This window comes from Marmota monax, unplaced genomic scaffold (assembly GCF_021218885.2).
Source record: "Marmota monax isolate L192 unplaced genomic scaffold, Marmota_monax_Labrador192_F-V1.1 WCK01_AAM20220418_F8-fsc00108, whole genome shotgun sequence".
Taxonomy (NCBI): Eukaryota; Metazoa; Chordata; class Mammalia; order Rodentia; family Sciuridae; genus Marmota; species Marmota monax.
Genome location: NW_026694593.1, coordinates 2,958,787 through 2,978,461, shown reverse-complemented (window position 1 = coordinate 2,978,461; position 19,675 = coordinate 2,958,787). Strand labels below are relative to the sequence as shown.

Below are 19,675 nucleotides of genomic sequence, written 5' to 3'. Positions count from 1 at the left end.
GTCAGTGTAGACAAATGTGATAGTTTGCAAAATGCCTCTCCAAAGGGTTAAGGACCCTGCTTTTCCTGCTTGAGCCACCCACCCCACCTCCTCCCTAGGCAGGCAGGCAGGAATGCGGGGGAGAGGTGGCTACAGCTTCACCTCCCCCATGGGGAAGGAAAGTGCCAGACATTTCTTCAGTATCATCCATCAAGTGCAGACAGGCCTCTCCCTGACCTCCCAGGCCCCTTCCTGGAGTCCTTGCCAAATTTGATCTGGAGGTAGGGGTGGGCTCCACGGAGCTTAGAGGTGGATCTAAGGCACTACTCCCTGGTACACAAGTGGTGGTTGGGGATGGAGAAAGGGTCAATTGTTCTCCCTCCTGGTCAGTGACTCTTGTGGATGTTCTGTGCTTCCTACCCACCCCTTTTGGCCTCGGCCAGACTTGATTTATTGGGAGAGAGCGCTCCCGTGGTCAAGCCTTTCTCACCAGCCAAGCTCAGGATGAAAAACACTGGGAAGGCCCAAGGAAAGATGGTTGCCCTGGCAACCACAGCCTACCCAACTTCCTGTGGGCCCTGGTGGCCATGTTGACTCCCAGGCCCCAATTCCTCCTCCCAGGAGTGGCAGAGGGCCCCCAAAGAGAATGGCTCTGACAGAGGGAAGTGTGGGGACTGAGAAGTGAGACGTGGGGGGAGGGGGCTGGGACATCCAGAGGGATCTGGGCTCAGGGGAAGGGAGACTGTGTGATGGGGGGGGGGGGGTGATTGAGGAGCTCCAGCAAGACAATTCTAGGAAGTGGCCGGTCAGATCCTTCCGGGGCAGCCTGGCTCCAGGGCAGGCCCTGGGAGGGGAGGGAGTGGGAGGTGGGCCTGAGGAGAAGCCCCAGGAGTCATGATTTCAGCCGCTTCAGAACTTTCACTGGAACTGAGGAGATTTCCTTCCGGAGGAAGGCCCCTGAAATCAGGAAGAACTGGGAAAGCCATTACCAATGGAGGGGAGGGGAGCCATGAAGCCCTCCCCCCAAAGCAGGGGAGACGACTGTGCCAGGAGCCTCCACCCACGAGGGAGGGGCAGTCAGTTTCCCTGGGCTGTTCTGACCAGTAGTTTTGGGAGGGGTGGTGGGGGGGGCAACAGGGTTTCCCCAGAGTGCGAGAGGAATAATAACAACTGGAATAATTGGCATTCGGCTCTGGCCTGCAGTTTACAAAGGCTTTCACATACATTATCTCATCAGCCATGTGACACTCCTGGAAGAAGGCGGGGGACAGAGAAGGCTGCTCAGCCCAACCAACCCCCTGTGCAAGGACAGGGCCTGGAAAAAAATAGAGCTGAGGGAATCAGGCAAATATCCCTCCCAGCCCCTGTTTTCTCTGCGTCAAAGCACTCGGGTAATTTATTTGTCACAGCAGGACATTCAGTTATCTTTTAAAAAATGATTTATACCTTTTAGGACAGATCCGCAGAACCTCATTAGCAAGAGACCAGTTTTGCAGCCTGAAAGTCATTCTTTAATTAAATTGCAGAGACTATAAAAATACCTTAAAAATAAATAAATTAGCCATTTTTTAAAAAAAAATTAATGCTGTCCAGAGAGATTTAATCTCAGTGGGTTGGAATGCAAGTAAGATTCCAGGGGTGTTTACCCCAAGGGTCAGGATGTTGATGAATTTGGTGTTGCACTAAGCAGAGGCAAGGATGCTCTTGAGGAGCAGGACATCCAAGCCCTGACTATGCCAGATGCCATTCCAGCAGGAAAAGAGGAGGTGGGAGGGGAGAAGCTGCTTAACTATAGTTCAAACCCAAGGTTAGAGAAGCAGTGAGCCATTCTAGATAGAAAACAAAAACAAGCAACCCCCCCCCACACACACACACACACCTACCTGCCCACTTCCATAGGACACATATTGGCTCCAGTGAGTTGAGAGGTTGGGTTGGTTGCCCATAAGACCCATTGCGAAGCACAGATTCCATAATCAAGGACATGGATTAGTGACTGCAGCATCCTTCTGGGCTAGATGCTGTCCCCATATTAACTGCTGCCTTTCGCTTCCAAATGTGCACAGCATATGGTATGCCTTGGCTGCTGTGCATCCAAAGATCAGGTCATCTTGCCGTGTCTCTCAGCACACCAAGTCCCAGAAGCCAAAAATTAGGACAAAATCCCATGGGGTCTCAGTGTTCAGAATGGCATAACTGCACACCCCTATGAAGTGACAGGTGGCACAATGTTAATTAAGAGGTTGGACTTGGCAATCAGCCAATTCAAATCCTAGCTCTGCCACTTACAATCCTTATAGGCATGGGCAAACTATTTGACTTTTTTATGCCCTCAGTTTGCTCTTCTAGAACACAGGAATGATCATAATAAGACATTCCTTACAGGCTTTTTTTTTTAAGAGAGAGTTTTAATATTTATTTTTTCTTTAGTTTTCAGCGGACACAACACCTTTGTTTGTATGTGGTGCTGAGTATCGAACCCGGGCCGCACGCATGCCAGGCGAGCGCGCTACCGCTTAAGCCACATCCCCAGCCCCCTTACAGTCTTTTTAAAAAATATTTTTAGTTTACTTTTGTTTATTTAGGGTGTTTTTTTTGTTTTTGTTTTTAATGTTGTACTCGGGATGAAACCCAGGGCCTCACACATGCTAGGCAAGCGCTTTACCACTGAGCTACAACCCCAGCCCTTATAGGTTTGTTTTGAGGATTATCAGAGTTAATTCTTGCTGACACATCCTTAGGACTCTGGCTGGCAGGTGTAAGAACTGGATAAAAGTTTGTTAGCATTAAGAGTCTACATTATACAAACTCTAATGTTAAATAGAAGGAGTTCCTGATGTCCACAGAGCAGTTAGAACGAAAGCTCATGATTGGACACCTTAGTGAGAGGTATTAGATCTAAAAATCTTAGCATTAGGAGAAACAGTAGAGGTTATACAGTCAAATTGCACACCCAGGGCTGAAATCCTTTCAAAAAGAGTTATAATCTTCCATGATCTATTGGAAAACTTTCAAGGACTTGGAACTAAGATCATGCTATTTTTATATTTGGTATCAGGAATTGATATCAGGGGCATTTAACCACTGAGTCACATCCCCAGCCCTTTTCTGTATTTCTTTTAGAGACAGAGTCTCACTGAGTTGCTTAGGGCCTTGCTAAGTTGCTGAGGCTGGCTTTGAACTCCTGATCCTGCCTCAGCTTCCCAAGCCTCTGGGATTACAGGCATGCTCCACCACACCCAGCCCTAACACTGGCTTTTCTAACTATGCAGAAGTCTACCTTCTTTTCTAACAATGGTATCTGCCTGTCACTGATCCATATTGGAGTTTTCACAGTGTAACATCACTAATTTCTTTATAGGTTTTGCCAAGATCTGATTCCAAATTCCACCCCTCTGGGTGGGCTCTCATGGTCTGCTCTAGTTTATCAATGTCCCTTTAACAACCTGTCTCCCATTCCCCTGGAGCCGAATGATCCAGGTACATTCTGAAGAAAGCAAACTGTCACCCACCTACATCTGTCACATAATGGGCCACTTGTGGCCACAGGTACAACAATGCCTCCCTCCACTCCCCAGTTTTCTCACATTGCTGCTGTTAATCCCTTTATTTCACCTTGTTCTCTGTTCTTAAAGTGAAATATACCTGCCGCAGTCCGGCTGCAGCAAAATAACCGGGGGTGACGAACAACTTGTGAACATTGATACAGCAGGAGTAGGAGCCATTTATTGCAGGACAGGAGCATTATTTATACATGCCACACAGCTTATCTAATTAGCATAAACTAGATACATCAACCAATAAGGAATCTCCACACTTAATGGCTCGCTTTTGTTACTTCTCAAACCACTCCCTCTGGCATTTTGCCAGGCACCATCCAGACTTGTTTACGAACTCTAACATTCCCCTGGCAAAATGCCAGGTGTTATTTTGACTTGTTTACAGACTCTAACATATACCTTCATTGTTACAGATTTCAAACAGAATGTAAAAAAAAAAAAAAAAAAAAAAACCAAGTGGGTTTGCGCTCTTTTTCTATCTAAAACTACCACACATACTGGGCACGGTGGTACATGCTGGTAAACCCAGCTATTTGGGAAGGTGCCATAGAAGGAGACCTCTTTTCTTTTTTGGAGGGTACCAGAGACTGAACTAAGGGGCACTCGACCACTGAGCGACATCCCCAACCCTGTTTTGTATTTTATTTAGAGACAGGATCTCACTGAGTTGCTTAGCGTCTCGCTTTCGCTGAGGCTGGTTTTGAACTCACAATCCTCCTGTCTTTGTCTCCCGAGCCTCTGGGATTACAAGTGTGGGCCATCATGCCTGGCTCCCTTTTTTTTTTTTTTTTTTTTAATGGCAACATGGGGATTGAACCCAGGGGCGTTTTCCCCTGAACTATATTCCCAACCTTTTTTATTTTAATTTTTTTTTTTAAGTTTAAGAGGGTCTTGAATTTGCAATCCTCCTGCCTCAGCCTCCCGATTACAAATGTGCACCACCACCATATCTGAATAGTAGGATCCCTTGTGCCCAGGAATTTGAGACTAGCCTGGGCATCAGAGTAAACGCAGCTTTACAAAAATTTCCTCTCTAGCTGACTCCCAGCCAGGTGGATCCAGGTGTTGTGGGGTCTGGGGCTTATACAATTTGATGGATCCTCTTTAAAAAGAATACAAAATTATGTGTGAAATAAATATTTAATTATATTGTGAAAAGAAATTAACTGCCTGACATTTATTTATTTATTTACTTTTGGTACCGGGAATTTAACCCAGGAGTGTTTTACACCGTGCTACATGCCCAGTCCTTTTTTTATTTTTTGAGACAGATCTCACTATTACAAAGTTGGGGCTTTCTGGGAAACTGAGGCAGCACAAAGACACCCCCTTTCAAACCCCAGTTATTGCCATTGAGTCAGAAATATTTCAGATTTGTCACTCAAAGTAACAGGCATGAATTTATTGAAGGGATAGGAAAAGGGAAAGGGGACACTCTCAAGGGACAAAGTGGGTCCTCAGAGAAGAGAGGGACATTGTGGTGCCTGTCCTGCACCCCAGTTCTATTGGGGGCCCCAGGGAAGTTTCTGTAGAGTCCTGCCCAGGTGTTCACCGCTTAACTTTTGACTGACAGCAGGATGACCTCAGACTTTCAAGTCCCCACTGCCATGACGACTCTAGGTCACTGTGGCCCTGGCTGACCAGTTCTAATTGGATTCTTTTTTGAGGGGACAGTAATAAGGATTCAACCCAGAGGTGCTTTACCATCGAGCCACATCCCCAGCCCTTTTTTTTTATAATATACTTTTTAGTTGTAGATGGACACATTATTTTTATTTATTTATTTATTTTTATGTGGTGCTGAGGATTGAACCCAGGGCCTCACATGTGCTAGGTGAGTGCTCTACCGCTGAGCCACAACCTCAGCCTCCCAGCCCTTTTTTATATTTTATTTACAGGCAGCTTCTCACTGAGTTGCTAAGTGCCTCACTAAATGGCTGAGGCTGGCTTTGAACTCATGATCCTCCTGCCTCAGCCTCCTGAGCTGCTGGGATTACAGGCGGAGTCACCGTGCCTGGCTCTAACTGGATTCTGAACCATAAATTCTCACTGATTTTGTGGTTAGGAGGAATTATCCAAGTTTTGGGATCAGGTCTATGAAAAGGGTCACAGAAGGCTCCCCCTTCAGGGTAACTTGTGCTGCTCTTATGGACATTATTTGGAGCCTACCTTTCTCCTGCAGTAACAGATAGTTTGCTGAGGAATGTGACATAGCCCGTCCACTTAAGCCAGGCAGTCTGCAGGTAAATTGCTTTTTGGAAAAGAAAGCACTGGAGGTCAGCACTGTGGGGTCTTTTTATAGAACGGTTCCCTTAATCCCATGTTTCAACCATTCACATCTGTCTGTCCCCTAACATCACTAAGTTGCTAAGGGTGGCCTGGAATTTGCCATCCTCCTGCCTCAGCTTCCCAAGTAAATGGGATTACAGACATGGGATTACAGTTGGGATTACAGGCATGCCCCACTGGGTCAGTTGTTTTTCTTTCTTTCCCTTTCTTCTCTTTATTTCTTTCTTTCAAAAAAACAATAGATAATCAATTGGGCTTAGTATTTTGCAATGATGACTTCAACCTCCACTACTGGCTCAATACTGAGGTAAGTAGTCTGTTTAACAATCTCAGAATGAGCCAGCGGGTGGGCCTATATTCCAGACGGGGGAGGCTGAGTCAGGAAGACAGCAAATTCAAAGCCAGCCTCAACAATACTTAGGAGCCTGTCTCAAAAAAGTAAAATAAAATTTAACTTAATTTAATAAATAAAATAAGAAGCACTGGGGATGCAACTCAGTGGTAAAGCGCCCCTGGATTCTCGCCTGGAAACCATCCTTCATCTTAGAACCTTAACCACAAGGTTAAGTATAGTAGTTCTTTCACGGTGTTGGTGGCCATAGGAACAAGTCCTTTCACTTTGAGATTCTTTCCCTCGGTGCCTCTGGTCAGCTCAGCACATGTGATCTCACATGATCTCTAGTGATCTCACCACAGCAGCACAATTCTAATCTGGCGAATCGCCACCTCTGGTTATTCTGTAGAGACAAGGTCTCCCTAAATTGCTGAGGCTGGCCTGGAACTTGGCATCCCTCCTTCTCAGCCATGTCATAGTCACTGCACTGGGACTCCAGCTGTGCGATGATGCCTGCCTGTTTGTTTGCTGTTTGTTTCTTCAGTGTTGGAAATCAAACCCAGGGCTTCAGCGTGCGAAGCAAGTGCTCTACCACTGAACTCGTCCCCAGTCCTTTTTGTTTTTTAAATTTTATTTATTTTGGTACCAGGGAGCAAACGCAGGGGTCCTTAACCACTGGGCCATGTCTCCAGCCCTTGTTATTTTTTGAGACAGGGCCTGGCTAAATTGCTGAGGCTGGCTTTGAACTTGTGATCCTCCTGCCTCAGCCTCCTAAATTGTTAGATTACAGGCTTGTGCCTCAGTCCTGGGTCCTGTTATATTATATATTTTAAATGAATATGTGTGTGTTGGGGCTGGGGATGTGGCTCAAGCGGTAGTGCGCTCTCCTGGCATGCGTGCGGCACCACATACAAACAAAGATGTTGTGTCCGCCGAAAACTAAAAAATAAATATTTTTAAAAATTCTCTCTCTCTCTCTCTCTTAAAAAAATGAACATGTGTTAAGGAATTTATTTTACTTATGATATGAGGGAATCAGGCGAATGTTATGAAAATTTCAAAGGAAAATTTAAAATGTCATAGATTTATTTGAAGTAAAGGAATGTTGAGGTGAGACAAAACTGGTTTTCCATGGGGTAGGGCAGGATGGAGGAACCTAAAGAATAATTACCAGATGGACAGAATTGACATATATACAATTAGAGTTTCAATTTTAAAAAGGTACAAATCTCTCAAAGACAATGAACTGTGTTAGAATTTATAACCTGGAAGGGTAGACAATGCATCCTTTTCTATTGAAATACAATTTTTTTAGGGATGGGCTGTAGCTCAGTGGTAGAGCACTTGCCTAGTATAGGTGAGGCACTGGGTTCGATCCTCAGCACCACATAAAAATGAACAAATAAATTAAAACTATTGGGTCCAACTACAACTAAAAATAAATATTTTTTAAAAATACAAATTTTTAAAAGCAAGTTTCCTTGATAGAAAAATGGTTAAATTATGTGGGACTGATGTCATGAAGTTTTAAGAAATAAAGGGATATCCCTGGGCATGTGGCACACCTGGAATCCCAGCAACTCCAGAGGCTGAGGCAGGAGGACCACATTCCAAACCAGCCTCAGTGAGCCTCTAAACAACTCAGTGAGACCCTGACTCAAAATAAAAAGGCTGAGGTTGTAGCTCAGTGGTACAGTGCCCTTGGGTTCAATCCCTCCTGGGGCAGGGAGAGGAAGGGAGGGTGGGAGGGGAGAAGAAATACAGGGATATTGTACTGTATTATCATAGAAAGTAGTATTTATTATGCTATTAGGTGAAAAAAAAAGCAAAAGAAATCATTACTCATGACGAAAGACAAACACATAGATAAATAATGAGTATGTGGTCATTTCTAGGGATTTTTCATATTTCTCTTTTTTTGGGGGAGTACCAGGGACTGAGGGGCACTCGACCACTGAGCCATATTCCCAGCCCTATTTTGTATTTTCTTTAGAGACAGGGTCTCACTGAGTTGCTTAGTGCCTCGCTTTTGCTGAGGCTGGCTTTGAATTCTCGATCCTCCTGCCTCAGCCTCCCGAGCCACTGGGATTACAGGCATGCGCCAACACACCTGGCTGACTTTTCCCTTTAACAACCTGTCTCCCACTCCCCCAGAGCAGAATGGTCCAGGTACACATTCTAAAGAAAGCAGACAAACTGTCACCTACCTACATGTGTCACACAATTGGCCACTTGTGGCCACATGTACAACAATAAAAAAATAAATAAATAAAAAGGGTGGGTGATGTAGTTCTGGGGGGAAAATGTCCTCTTAAAATATATTCAAATATAAATAGAGTTGGGGAACAGCTCAATGGTAAAGCACTGGCCTAGCATGCAGGAGGTCCTGGGTTCAACTACAGAATAAAAAAAAAAGTTGCATATTAACACGTCAGTCTCCCTCCCCCGAGGATTGAACTCAGGGCCTCCTGTAGACTAGGTCAGCACTCTGCCCTCTGCCACTGAGCTATATATCCTGTCCTATATTCTGGATATTAATCTCTTGTTAAATAGTTTGCAAGTATTTTCTCTCACTCTGTAGGATGTCTCTAAATTCTCTGCTTCTTTCCCTTGCTGTGCAGAAGCTTTTTAGTTTGATATCGTCCCATAGTGTCAATTTTTGCTTTTGTTGCTTGTGCTTTGGGGGTCATATCAAAAAAAAAGCTTGCCCTGAATTGTTTCCTTTGTTTTCTTCTAGTAGCTTCTGTTTCAGCACCCATCCACCCACCCCCAGGTTTGAACACAAAATGCTTTACTACTGAGTTACATCCCCAAATTATTATTTTTCATTTTGAGACAGGGTGTTGTTAAATTGCCCAGGTTGGCTTTGAACTGGTGACCCTCCTGCCTCAGCCTCCCAAATAGCAGGGATTACAGGCTGGCACCACCACATGGTACCTGGCTTCTCTTTTGGGTTTCATGTCTAAGTCTTCCATCCATTTTGAAGTGATACCTGAAGCCAGCCTCAGAAAACTCTAGTATTCTTCTTCTTTTTTTTTATTATTAGTTGTTCAAAACATTACATAGTTCTTGACATATCATATTTCATACATTTGATTCAAGTGGGTTATGAACTCCCATTTTTACCCTGTATACAGATTGCAGCATCACATCGGTTACACATCCACTTTTTTACATATTGCCATACTAGTGTCTGTTGTGTTCTGCTGCCTTTCCTATCCTCTACTATCCCCCCTCCCCTCCCCTCCCCTCCCATCTTCTCTCTCTACCCCATCTACTGTAATTCATTTCTCCCCCTTGTTTTTTTTCCCTTTCCCCTCACTTCCTCTTATATGTAATTTTGTATAACAATGAGGGTCTCCTTCCATTTCCATGCAATTTCCCTTCTCTCTCCCTTTCCCTCCCACCTCTCATCCCTGTTTAATGTTTATCTTCTTCTCATGCTCTTCCACCCTGCTCTGTTCTTAGTTGCTCTCCTTATATCAAAGAAGACATTTGGCATTTATTTTTTAGGGATTGGCTAGGTTCACTTAGCATAATCTGCTCTAATGCCATCCATTTCCCTGCAAATTCCATGATTTTGTCATTTTTTAGTGCAGAGAAATACTCCACTGTGTATAAATGCCACATTTTTTTTATCCATTCATCTATTGAAGGGCATCTAGGTTGGTTCCACAGTCTAGCTATTGTGAATTGTGCTGCTATGAACATTGATTAGCAGTATCCCTATAGTACGCTCTTTTAAGGTCTTTAGGGAATAGTCCGAGAAGGGGAATAGCTGGGTCAAATGGTGGTTCCATTCCCAGCTTTCCAAGAAATCTCCATACTGCTTTCCAAATTGGCTGCACCAATCTGCAGTCCCACCAGCAATGTACAAGTGTACCCTTTTCCCCACATCCTCGCCAGCACTTGTTGTTGTTTGACTTCATAATGGCTGCCAATCTTACTGGAGTGAGATGGTATCTTAGGGTGGTTTTGATTTGCATTTCTCTGACTACTAGAGATGGTGAGCATTTTTTCATGTACTTGTTGATTAGTATTATTCTTCTGCATGTATCCAGTTTTTCCAGCACCATGTAAGGAAGAGACTATCCTTTTTCCAATGTATGTTTTTGCTATCTTTGCTGTAAATGTGTGAATTTGCTTTTGGTTTTTCTATTCCATTCCATTGTTCTCATGTCTGTTTTTATGTAGTATGCTTTTTTTTTTTTTTTTTTTGCTTTTTTAAATATTTATTTTTTAGTTGGAGTTGGACACAATATCTTTATTTTATTTATTTATTTTTTATGTGGTGCTGTGGATCGAACCCAGGGCCTCGCACGTGCTAGGCAGGTGCTCTACTGCTGAGCCCCAGCCCCTGCCCTGTAGCACATTTTTAGATACTACAGCTTCATAATACATTTTGAAGTCAGGGAGTGTGATACTTTCATCTTTGTTCTTTTTATGCAGAATTACTTTGGCTTAGAAATCTTTTTTAGTTCCATACAAATTTTCAGTTTTTTTTTTTAATTGGTATTTTGACAGGAATTGCATTTACTCTATAGATTGCTTTCAGTACTATGGACATTTCATTCTTCCAATCCATGTACATGGGATGTCTTTCCATTTTGGGGTGTATCTTCTTCAATGATCTTATATTATTATATACAGTGCTGAAATATTTAATTTCATACCCATACCTAATGTGTACTATCATATCTATATCATGTTTCAAGCAGTATATCTTCAAGATATACCCCTAGAAGTGGGATATGCATTTTGGGGGGTTACTACTAGGGATTGAATCCAAGACTGCTCAACCACTGAGCTATATCCCCAGTCTTTGTTATTGTGAGACAGGGTTTCATGAAATTGTCTAGACTAGCCTTGAACTGTGATCCTCCTGCCTCAGAGTCCTGAGTAATTAGAATTACAGGTATCTGCCCGAGTCCTGAGTCGTTGGAATTACAGTGCCTGGCTTTAAATTTTGAGAGACTGTCTCGAGAATTCATTTAGATCACTTTTGAAATTGTAATGCTCTTGAGCAGCTGGGATTACAGGTGTGGGTCACCATACCTGACTGTAATATGTATTTGTAATTTTTATATTTATTCCAGTTATTATATCTATTTTTCCTATGTGGGGTTTACCAACTTGCACACTTACCAGTAATGCATGAGTGTAACTAATTTTCCGAAATGTTAAGAACAAGAGGGTTACAAGTTTAAAGCCAGCCTGGATTATTTAGTGAGACCCTGTCTAATAATTAAAAAAAGGGGGTGAGGGCTGGGATGCAGCTCAGTGGTACAGTATCCCTGGGTTCAACCCCAGTAACAGGTAAACATTAACAATGTTTTCAAACTCTGGAATTTTTGCCAACCTGACAGATGAAAAGTGGTTTCTCAGTTTAGACTCATGTGCTTTTTCTTCTTGGGTTTTTGTTTGTTTGTTTGGTGGTGCTGGGCACCAAACCCAAGGCCTCATGCATGCCAAGCAAATGCTCCACCACTAAGCCACACACCATACTTCACTTTTTAAAATGGAGGTAAAACAAACCTAATGTGTATAGCGCCATAGTTTTTCATTTATATACAACATAGACCTATCACCCAGAAAAAGATGATTGTTACCAGCACCTCAAAGACTCTTTCATATCTTTCCCATTCAATATCTCCCCCAACCCTCAAACTTTCAGAGGTAACTATTACTTTTATTTCTATTGGCACAGCTAAGTTTTATTGTTTCTGAACTTTATAAACATATGTACTTAATGTGTCTGGATTCTTTCAATCAACAATACGTCTGTGAGACAAATCCAGTATTGTGGGTGTTATGAAGTTTGCTCTTTTTTATTGCTGAATTTCATTATGTAAATAAATCTATATTTTATATGTAGTATGCTTTTTTATTTTTTATATTTATTTTTTAGTTTTCGGCGGACACAACATCTTTGTTTGTATGTGGTGCTGAGGATCGAACCCGGGCCGCACGCATGCCAGGCGAGCGCGCTACCGCTTGAGCCACATCCCCAGCCCCATAGTATGCTTTTTTAAATATTTATTTTTTAGTTGTAGTTGGACACAACACCTTTATTTTATTTATTTATTTTTATGTGGTGCTGAGGATCGAACCCAGGGCCTCGCACGTGCTAGGCGGGCGCTCTACTGCTGAGCCACAGCCCCCGCCTAGCACTATATTTTCTAGTATTGATGGGATTTTTGAATTATTTCTAGTTTCGGCTACAATAAATAATGTTACTGTGGTGCACACTTGTAATCCTAGAGTCTCAGGAGGCTGAGGCAAGGGGGTCACAAGTTTGAGTCCAGCCTCAGCAATTCAGCAGGACCCTAAGCAACTTAGTGAGATTCTATCTCAAAATAAAAAATAAAAAGGCTGGGGATGTGAATCAGTAGTTAAGCACCCATGAGTTCAGTCCCTGGTACAAAAAGAAAAGAGAAGAAAACAAAACCATGTAAAATATTTGGAATGTTGCATGGCATATAGCAAGCCATTGATCTAAGTATTATTTAATTAATATCTATAAGAAGAACTGCAGCTTGTTTCCTGACCCAATGTGTTAGAGAAGGGGAAAGTAAACTTTGCTATAGAAAGTTTTAAGTCAGGTGTGTTCTGAAAAAACAAACACTATATTTACATAGTCACTCCATTTATTTATTTATTTATTTAGGTTGTGCTGAAGAATGAACCCAGATTTATACATTCTAGGCAATGAGCAAGCCTTGAGCTATACCTCCAACCCCTAAATGGAACTTATTTTTAAAACCATCATGCTGGGGAGGGTGGTACATGCCTGTAATCCCAGCAACTCAGGACACTGAGGCAGGAGAATCACAAATTGGAGGCCAGCCTCAGCAACTTAATGTGAAACCCATCTTTTTTTTTTTTTAATATTTATTTTTTAGTCGTACACAATACCTTTATTTTGTTTATTTGTTTTTATGTGGCGCTGAGGATCAAACCCAGGGCCTCACATGTGCTAGGCAAGCGCTCTACCGCTGAGCCACAACCCCAGCCCAGAAACCCATCTTAAAATAAAAAAATGGGCTGGAGGTATAACTCAGTGGTAAAGTACCCATGCATTCAATCCCGTGTCAAAAAACAAAACAACAACAACAGAGAAAAACAACATTACATAATATTACACAGGTTTTGTGTATATTTCCAGAGATACATATACATATGTATATTTACATATGTATATCATCCAGGTTCCCACACACAAATAGAACCATCATATACACAATGTTCTACAACTTACTTCCTGTTTTTCATCTAATATGTGTGTTTCCACTTACACAGAATAATGCTATTGCAATAACTTAAGTTTCTGTTCATCAATGGCTAAAGCAGGGCTTTGTACCTAGAAGGAATCCAAAGCATACAGTGGAACTGTAGACTAAGTGTTGGAAAGCTATTAGGAGATCATCCAGTCTAGGTCTTATTTTATGGATAATTAAAACACACAAAGTCAAAATGATACCTAGCATGACAAACAAAATGATGAATGACTGAGCCAGCTTGAAGGTACAGCCACAGGACTTCAACAGAAATATACAGTTTTTTAAAATAAGAAAAACATAATAAAAGGTATAGTTAAAATAAGATACTGCAAATGTGAAAATAGTTCTAGGGCTAGGGTTGTAGTTCAGTGGTAGAGCGTTTGCCTAGCATGTGTGTGGTACTGCGTTAGATCCTCAGCACCACATGTAAATAAATAAATTAAATTAAGGTATTGTGTCCATCTACAACTGAAAAAAATTTAAAAACTAGTTCTATATGTAGAATAGTGATGACTAGGTTTGTGTGTGTGTGTGTGTGTGTGTTGTTTTGGGGTACTAAGGATTTAACTCAGGGGTGCTCTACCACTGAGCTACATCTCCAGCCTGTTTTGAAACAGGGTCTGCTTGTTGCCCAGGCTGGCCCCGAACTTGTAATCCTCCTGCCTCAGCCTCCCAAGTCACTGGGACTATAGGTATGTGCTACTACAGCCAGCTTGGTGTAGGAATAACTAGTACAGAGCATTCCAGCTTTTAAAAAAATGACCTCATATACATTAGTTCCATAGTCTTCTTAAAGCTAACAGGTTGCCCTGGTCTCCACGTTACAGAAAAGAGTTGGGAATGTAGTTCAGCAGTAGTGTGGTGTCCCTGGGTTCAGTCTCCAGTCACACACACACACACACATAGCAAAAGTTGGCTAGAGATGAAGGTCAGTGATAAAGCACAAAGCAAAGCACTTGCCTAAGAGTGAAGTGCTGGGTTCCGTCCCCAGCACTGGCCAAAAAAAAAAAAAAGAGAGAGAGAGAGATTTTGCTTTGGTGTGTAAGGCAATCCTTAAAGTGTTTCTAAAGAATGGAAAATGCTACCGAGATACACAGATGGGGAACAAAGTAAAAATGAACTCACACATAACCCAGTAACCACACTGCTCTCACACTACTCCTCGGTGAATTGCTGAGTGAGAGTACAATGATTTCAGCGGCATGGGTCGGTCCCAGAGACTCGAGGGGAATATGAAGATGGCTTCTCCGGTCTGCAGATTTTTATTAGAGCTCGTGCTGGCCCCACTGGCTCGCGCACCTGAGTTCAGGCACTTGAGCGAATGGACCACTGCACTTGCAGAGGAGCCCGCACTTGCCTGTGGGATGCACTCAGCTCAGGGAGCTGACTCCGTGCCATCCGCGGGCGTTTGCTCGGGGTCCACCTAAGAGTCGTGCTCGGTTCCCTCCCCTACACTGCCCGTTTGCGGACAGGCGTGTCCCCCGCAGCCACGCAGAGGCAGTGTCCAGGTGCCCGAACCCACCCTCGCCCCTGGAGCGAGCGTACCCAGGCAAGCACCGCGCGTGCTCTCTAGTCCGCGCACGCGCAGCCTCTCTTTTTCCTGGATCCTTTCGTAGTCCCGCCCCTTGGGGGACAGAGAGGGGGCGATTGAGTAAGCTGGCTGCCCATCAGACAGGGCTCGTTTCTTCTCAAATACCATTGGTAGACAAGGAAAAGACCCGTCCTCCGCCGTCTGCCTCCCCCCACCCACGACACACACCCCGAGAGCCTGCGCCACGGCGGAAGCAGCCATTGGCGGAGGCGCGAGACCGCAACTGCTCACTTCCGGCGCGGGTCGCCACGATTTCCCCCGACCCCTACGTCGCCTCGGCCTTCCACCATGGCCGCCTCTGTGTGGCGTGAGGAGAAGCTGGTCATCCGTGTCCTCCTGTAGCGCTACTGCCTCACCCTCACCCTCTAGGGCCCGGATCCAAAGGAGCCTCGCTCCGCAAACCCTGGGCGCCGGCTGGGAAGACCTCCCGGCCCCGACCGCGGGGGCAGGACTCCCCCGCCCCCACCGCTAGGGGCAGAAACTTAGGGTCTTCCCCTCGGTTAGGGTCAGAAGCCAGAGAGGGCTGCCCTCCCACGGCCCCAGGGCCGGAGCCTCGCCCAGCCACCGCGGGGCGCAGACCCCGGCTACCGCACTCTGAGCTAACGGCTTCCCTACAGCCCTGCCACCCCGGAAGCTGCCTTGCAGGACCGGCCGCCTTCGTGCCTCCCAGGCGCGGCCTCGGAGAGGAGGGCGGAGTGCCGAGCACGGGGGCCCGCGCCCTCCCCTCCCCCCGGCCTCCGGCCCCTCTTCCCGGGCGACCCCGAGTTCCCCACTTCTAGGACTTCCCACCCACCCACTCCCCGGCCTTTTCCCGTCTCCTGGCTGCTGCCATGGAGTTACAGAAGGGAAAGGGGGCAGCAGCAGCAGCTGCTTCGGGAGCGGCGGGAGGTGGAGGAGGAGCGGGAGCAGGAGCCCCAGGAGGGGGGAGGCTGCTACTTTCAACCAGTTTGGATGCCAAGGATGAGTTAGAGGAGGTAGGTGTGGCGGGTGGGGAAGGGAGTTAAGAAATTGGGTTGAGGGATACGGAGCGGATATGGGTGGGGGTGGGGGGGAAAGGCCTTCAAGTTTTTTCCAAGGCAACACAAACACTGCTCTAGTTTCCTGCTCCTGAAGGAAGAAGTGTGGGCCAACTTCCTGGATAGGTTGTCATAGTAACAGCAGCCACAGTCTGAAAATGGGTGAGGGGTGTTGGTGATGGAAGGGATACAGCATCCAGATTTACCGAATTTATTTATTTTTATTCCTTTCCACATACACATCACAGCTATTTTTAATGTCCACTCTGTTTCAGACCCAGATCATATTGACTTGAGAATAATGTGTGTGTGTTTGTGTGTGTGTAGGTGTCTTGGGCTGATAGGAGCTTGCAGCAGGCCTTGGACCCTCCTGTTAGATGGTATTATTGACGTCGGCAGACACAGCCAGTTGCCAGTCAACTAGGCATTTAGAATGAGGACACGTGAATAGTGTTAGTTCAGTAGCCTCAGCCACAGGAATGGGGTGAACAAGTGAATGTGACCTAGGGGACCATGTTCCGTAGAAGAGATAGAGAACACAGAGTTGCTGAGAAGAATGTAGGGCAGGGGAGGTAGCTCACTCAGTAGTAGCACACTTGCCAAGCATGCCCCATGCCTTGAGTTTAATTCCTAGTACCTCATTTTTAAAAAGGATGGAGTGAGGCAATACCATGGAACAGAATGGGAATTCTTAGGGAACTTGGTAGTTGTTCCTCCCTTCTCTTCCCCCAGTTGTTCTTCCCCTGCTGGTTTGGAGTCGATCACATATCTCTTTCCTATGCTATACACAAAGTTATTGACATAGGAATATAAGACCCAGCCCAGAACTGAGGCATGATTCCTGAACTATTTGTAAAGCCTATTCAGTGCTTCAACTCAGTGGTTATCTAGAGACAGGATGAGGAAATTAATAGGCCCTGGCTCTTCACTGTTCATTCTGCTGCTTCTGATTTTGTTATAGCCCTTTATCAGTTATTAGAGGGTAGATAGGCAGATAGGTGAAACTCATAAGTTTATTTGAAAAACTATTAGTTCAGACACAAGACAGTGAGACAGTGTGAATCAAGAGGTGGTTAAATAGCAACTGCAGATTACCTACCGGCAAAAGTCTACTTGTAGTTTGGCTTCCCCCCAGTAGTTCTCTGAACATTTAGATAAAGTTTGTTTTGTGGTTATTTTTTTTTTAAATCAAAATAAATATAATTAGAAATGTAAATAATACTGCAAAAATAATGTATTTCCAAAAATTAAATTGAGTTACTTAAAAAAAAAAAATCTTGCTTAGGATTACCTGGATATTCAAATTATCCTTTTTTTTTTTTTTTTTAACGAAATGACCATTTTGGGGACTAGAGATGTAGTTCAAATGGTTAAGTGCTTGCCTGGCATGCGTGAGGCCGTTGTTCCATCTCTGAGTACTACACCACCACGAGAGAAAGAAATGGCCACTTTTATGTCAGTAGTAAAACTACTGCCTTTGGTTCCTCTATCAGTTGTATGGAAGGGAAAAGACTAATGGTGGATGATAATCTGTTTATTCCTCATCCTGATTCCTACAGGGGTCATCGTGCCTGTGATTTAATTTAAACCACAGGGTAAGACAGCATCCTGTTCAGTAAACAAAATGATATGGCAGGAGGAGACCACAAAAGAAGGGAAGCATTTATTTTCTTGCTTTTTTAGACTGAGAATGAACTTTTTACTGTTTCCAGGGAGAAGAGGAAGGGAGAGTCCTTTTTTTTTTTCCCCCTAATCTCCATGGTGCAGATGTTTCTTATTGTGCCTCAAGCTCCTCTACTCTCCTTCCTTCTTGGCCTTTTGTCCTTTGCATTCAAACTTTCCAGCTAGCCTTACAACACTATTTTCCCCCCGTTTGTGGTTCTGTCAACCCCACTAGACCAGAGTGATTTTAAGGGCTCTGACTTCTTCATCTGGGCCTCAGCACAGATCTCTGCACACAGAAGTTATCAAAACCTGGTTGTTGGCCAACTGACCTGTGCTTGTTCTGGCTGGGTAATTTTCCTTTACAGGTCTATCTATTCAGGTACGCAGAGGTAGCCCCCTGACCATGTACACTTACTGTGTGTTGAGAATTATAGGGAAATAAGATGGGTGAGACCCAAAGTCTGCCTTCCACAGTTTAATCATCTGAAGACTTGAATTAACACACCCAAAAGAAGGTTTAAAACAAAGAAGATCTGATTAGAATAATGAAGAGGATGGGGTCATTATAGTTGGGTATGATTTGGAAAGGCTCTTTAGAGGCCTGGAGTATGAAGCATTAGTCAAGGTCAGGGGCTGAGACTCTTCTACCCCAGGGAATGTTCCTTGTATCCTTTCTTCTCTTTGACCTCATTCCTCCCTTTGAAGACCAGTCTCCTTGCTCATCCCCAGCCCAATTTGGGGAGGGAATGGGATAAAAATAGTGCCAGAGATTGGAGGAGTTAGAACATGTAGTTCCTACTTACATGAGCCTTTGCAGCTCCTGGTTATTCCTTTGTCAAAGAGGGGCCAGCCACCTTGAAGTGAGACTGAAAGCAGGAGCTGTGGCCCAGACAAGTCAGAACTTCTTGAAGTTATGGATAGGTCTTAGCATTGCATTTGATTAGAAGTATGTCCCTGCCATATTTTCCCCAGGGAATAATTTATATCCTTTCCATGGAATCGCTAGGGAATGGGCTTTGAGTCATTTCCAGTTTTTTTCCATAAATCATCATTTCACATAAAAGGGACTCCTTGTTGAATATAGGTTGTCCTTAAGTATCCATAGGGGATTGGTTCTAGGCCCATCAGAGGATGCCAGAATCTGAGATGCTCAAGGCCCTATGTCAGTTCTGTGTACGGGGAAAGGAAGGGCTAGCTGTGCTTGGAACCTGCTGTTGAGTAACTCCTCATTGATGTGGGTTCTTGAGGATTTTGCCCATTGGATCATTTCTTCCTTTCCTGAAGACCATAGAATTTAGTGCTTCAAGGCCAAAATGTCCCATAAAGGAGCAGTATATACTATTACACTCCCCCCCACCCCAACTAGGGATTGAACTCAAGGTCCTACCTTGCTAGGCAAGCACTCCACCACTGAGCTATACCCCCGCAGCTCGTTCTTTCTTTTATTATTATTTTTAATTTTTTTAGTTGTCAATAGACCTTTATTTTATTTATTTATTTATATGTGGGGCAGAGAATCAAACCCAGTACCTCACATATGCTAGGCAAGTGCTCTACCACTGAGCTACAACCTCAGCCTTTATTTTTTATTTTTTTGAGATGGCCTTGGTAATTTGACTAGGCTGCTTTGAACTTAGGTTCCTCCTGCCTCAGCATCCTGAGTAGCTGAAATTTTATTGTACACTTTTTTACCACACTATATATTTTCTTAGCTTAGGGTGGGAAATGAAAGATTAGAGGGATCCTTTTAACTTGAGACTCCAAAGTCAGTTTTCAGCTTCAGGTATATAATGGCAGATATCTGTTGCTGTTGTCATGGTAGTTATGGTCAGGCAGTCTTAGTACTAGAAAAATTAGTTGAGGAGCTCCTAGAGATGATAAATATTTACTCACCTCTCTGAGATGCTGTTGTAGAGTGCTTATTCTGAACAGAGCCATTCTGCCAGCAATTGTTGGCAGCT

At 44.1% G+C, this 19,675-nt stretch overlaps 1 protein-coding gene across 1 annotated transcript in view; it reads left to right on the top strand.

Moving 5' to 3' along the window:
* Nucleotides 1–15,218: 15,218 nt before the first annotated feature.
* Ints3 (integrator complex subunit 3) overlaps nucleotides 15,219–19,675 on the top strand; it is a 41,827-nt gene continuing 37,370 nt past the window's right edge. Inside the window, exon 1 of the mRNA XM_046421612.2 lies at nucleotides 15,219–16,007. Within this exon, the coding sequence (XP_046277568.1) occupies nucleotides 15,864–16,007 (144 nt within the window). The 5' untranslated portion in view covers nucleotides 15,219–15,863. The remainder of the gene's footprint in view (nucleotides 16,008–19,675) is intronic.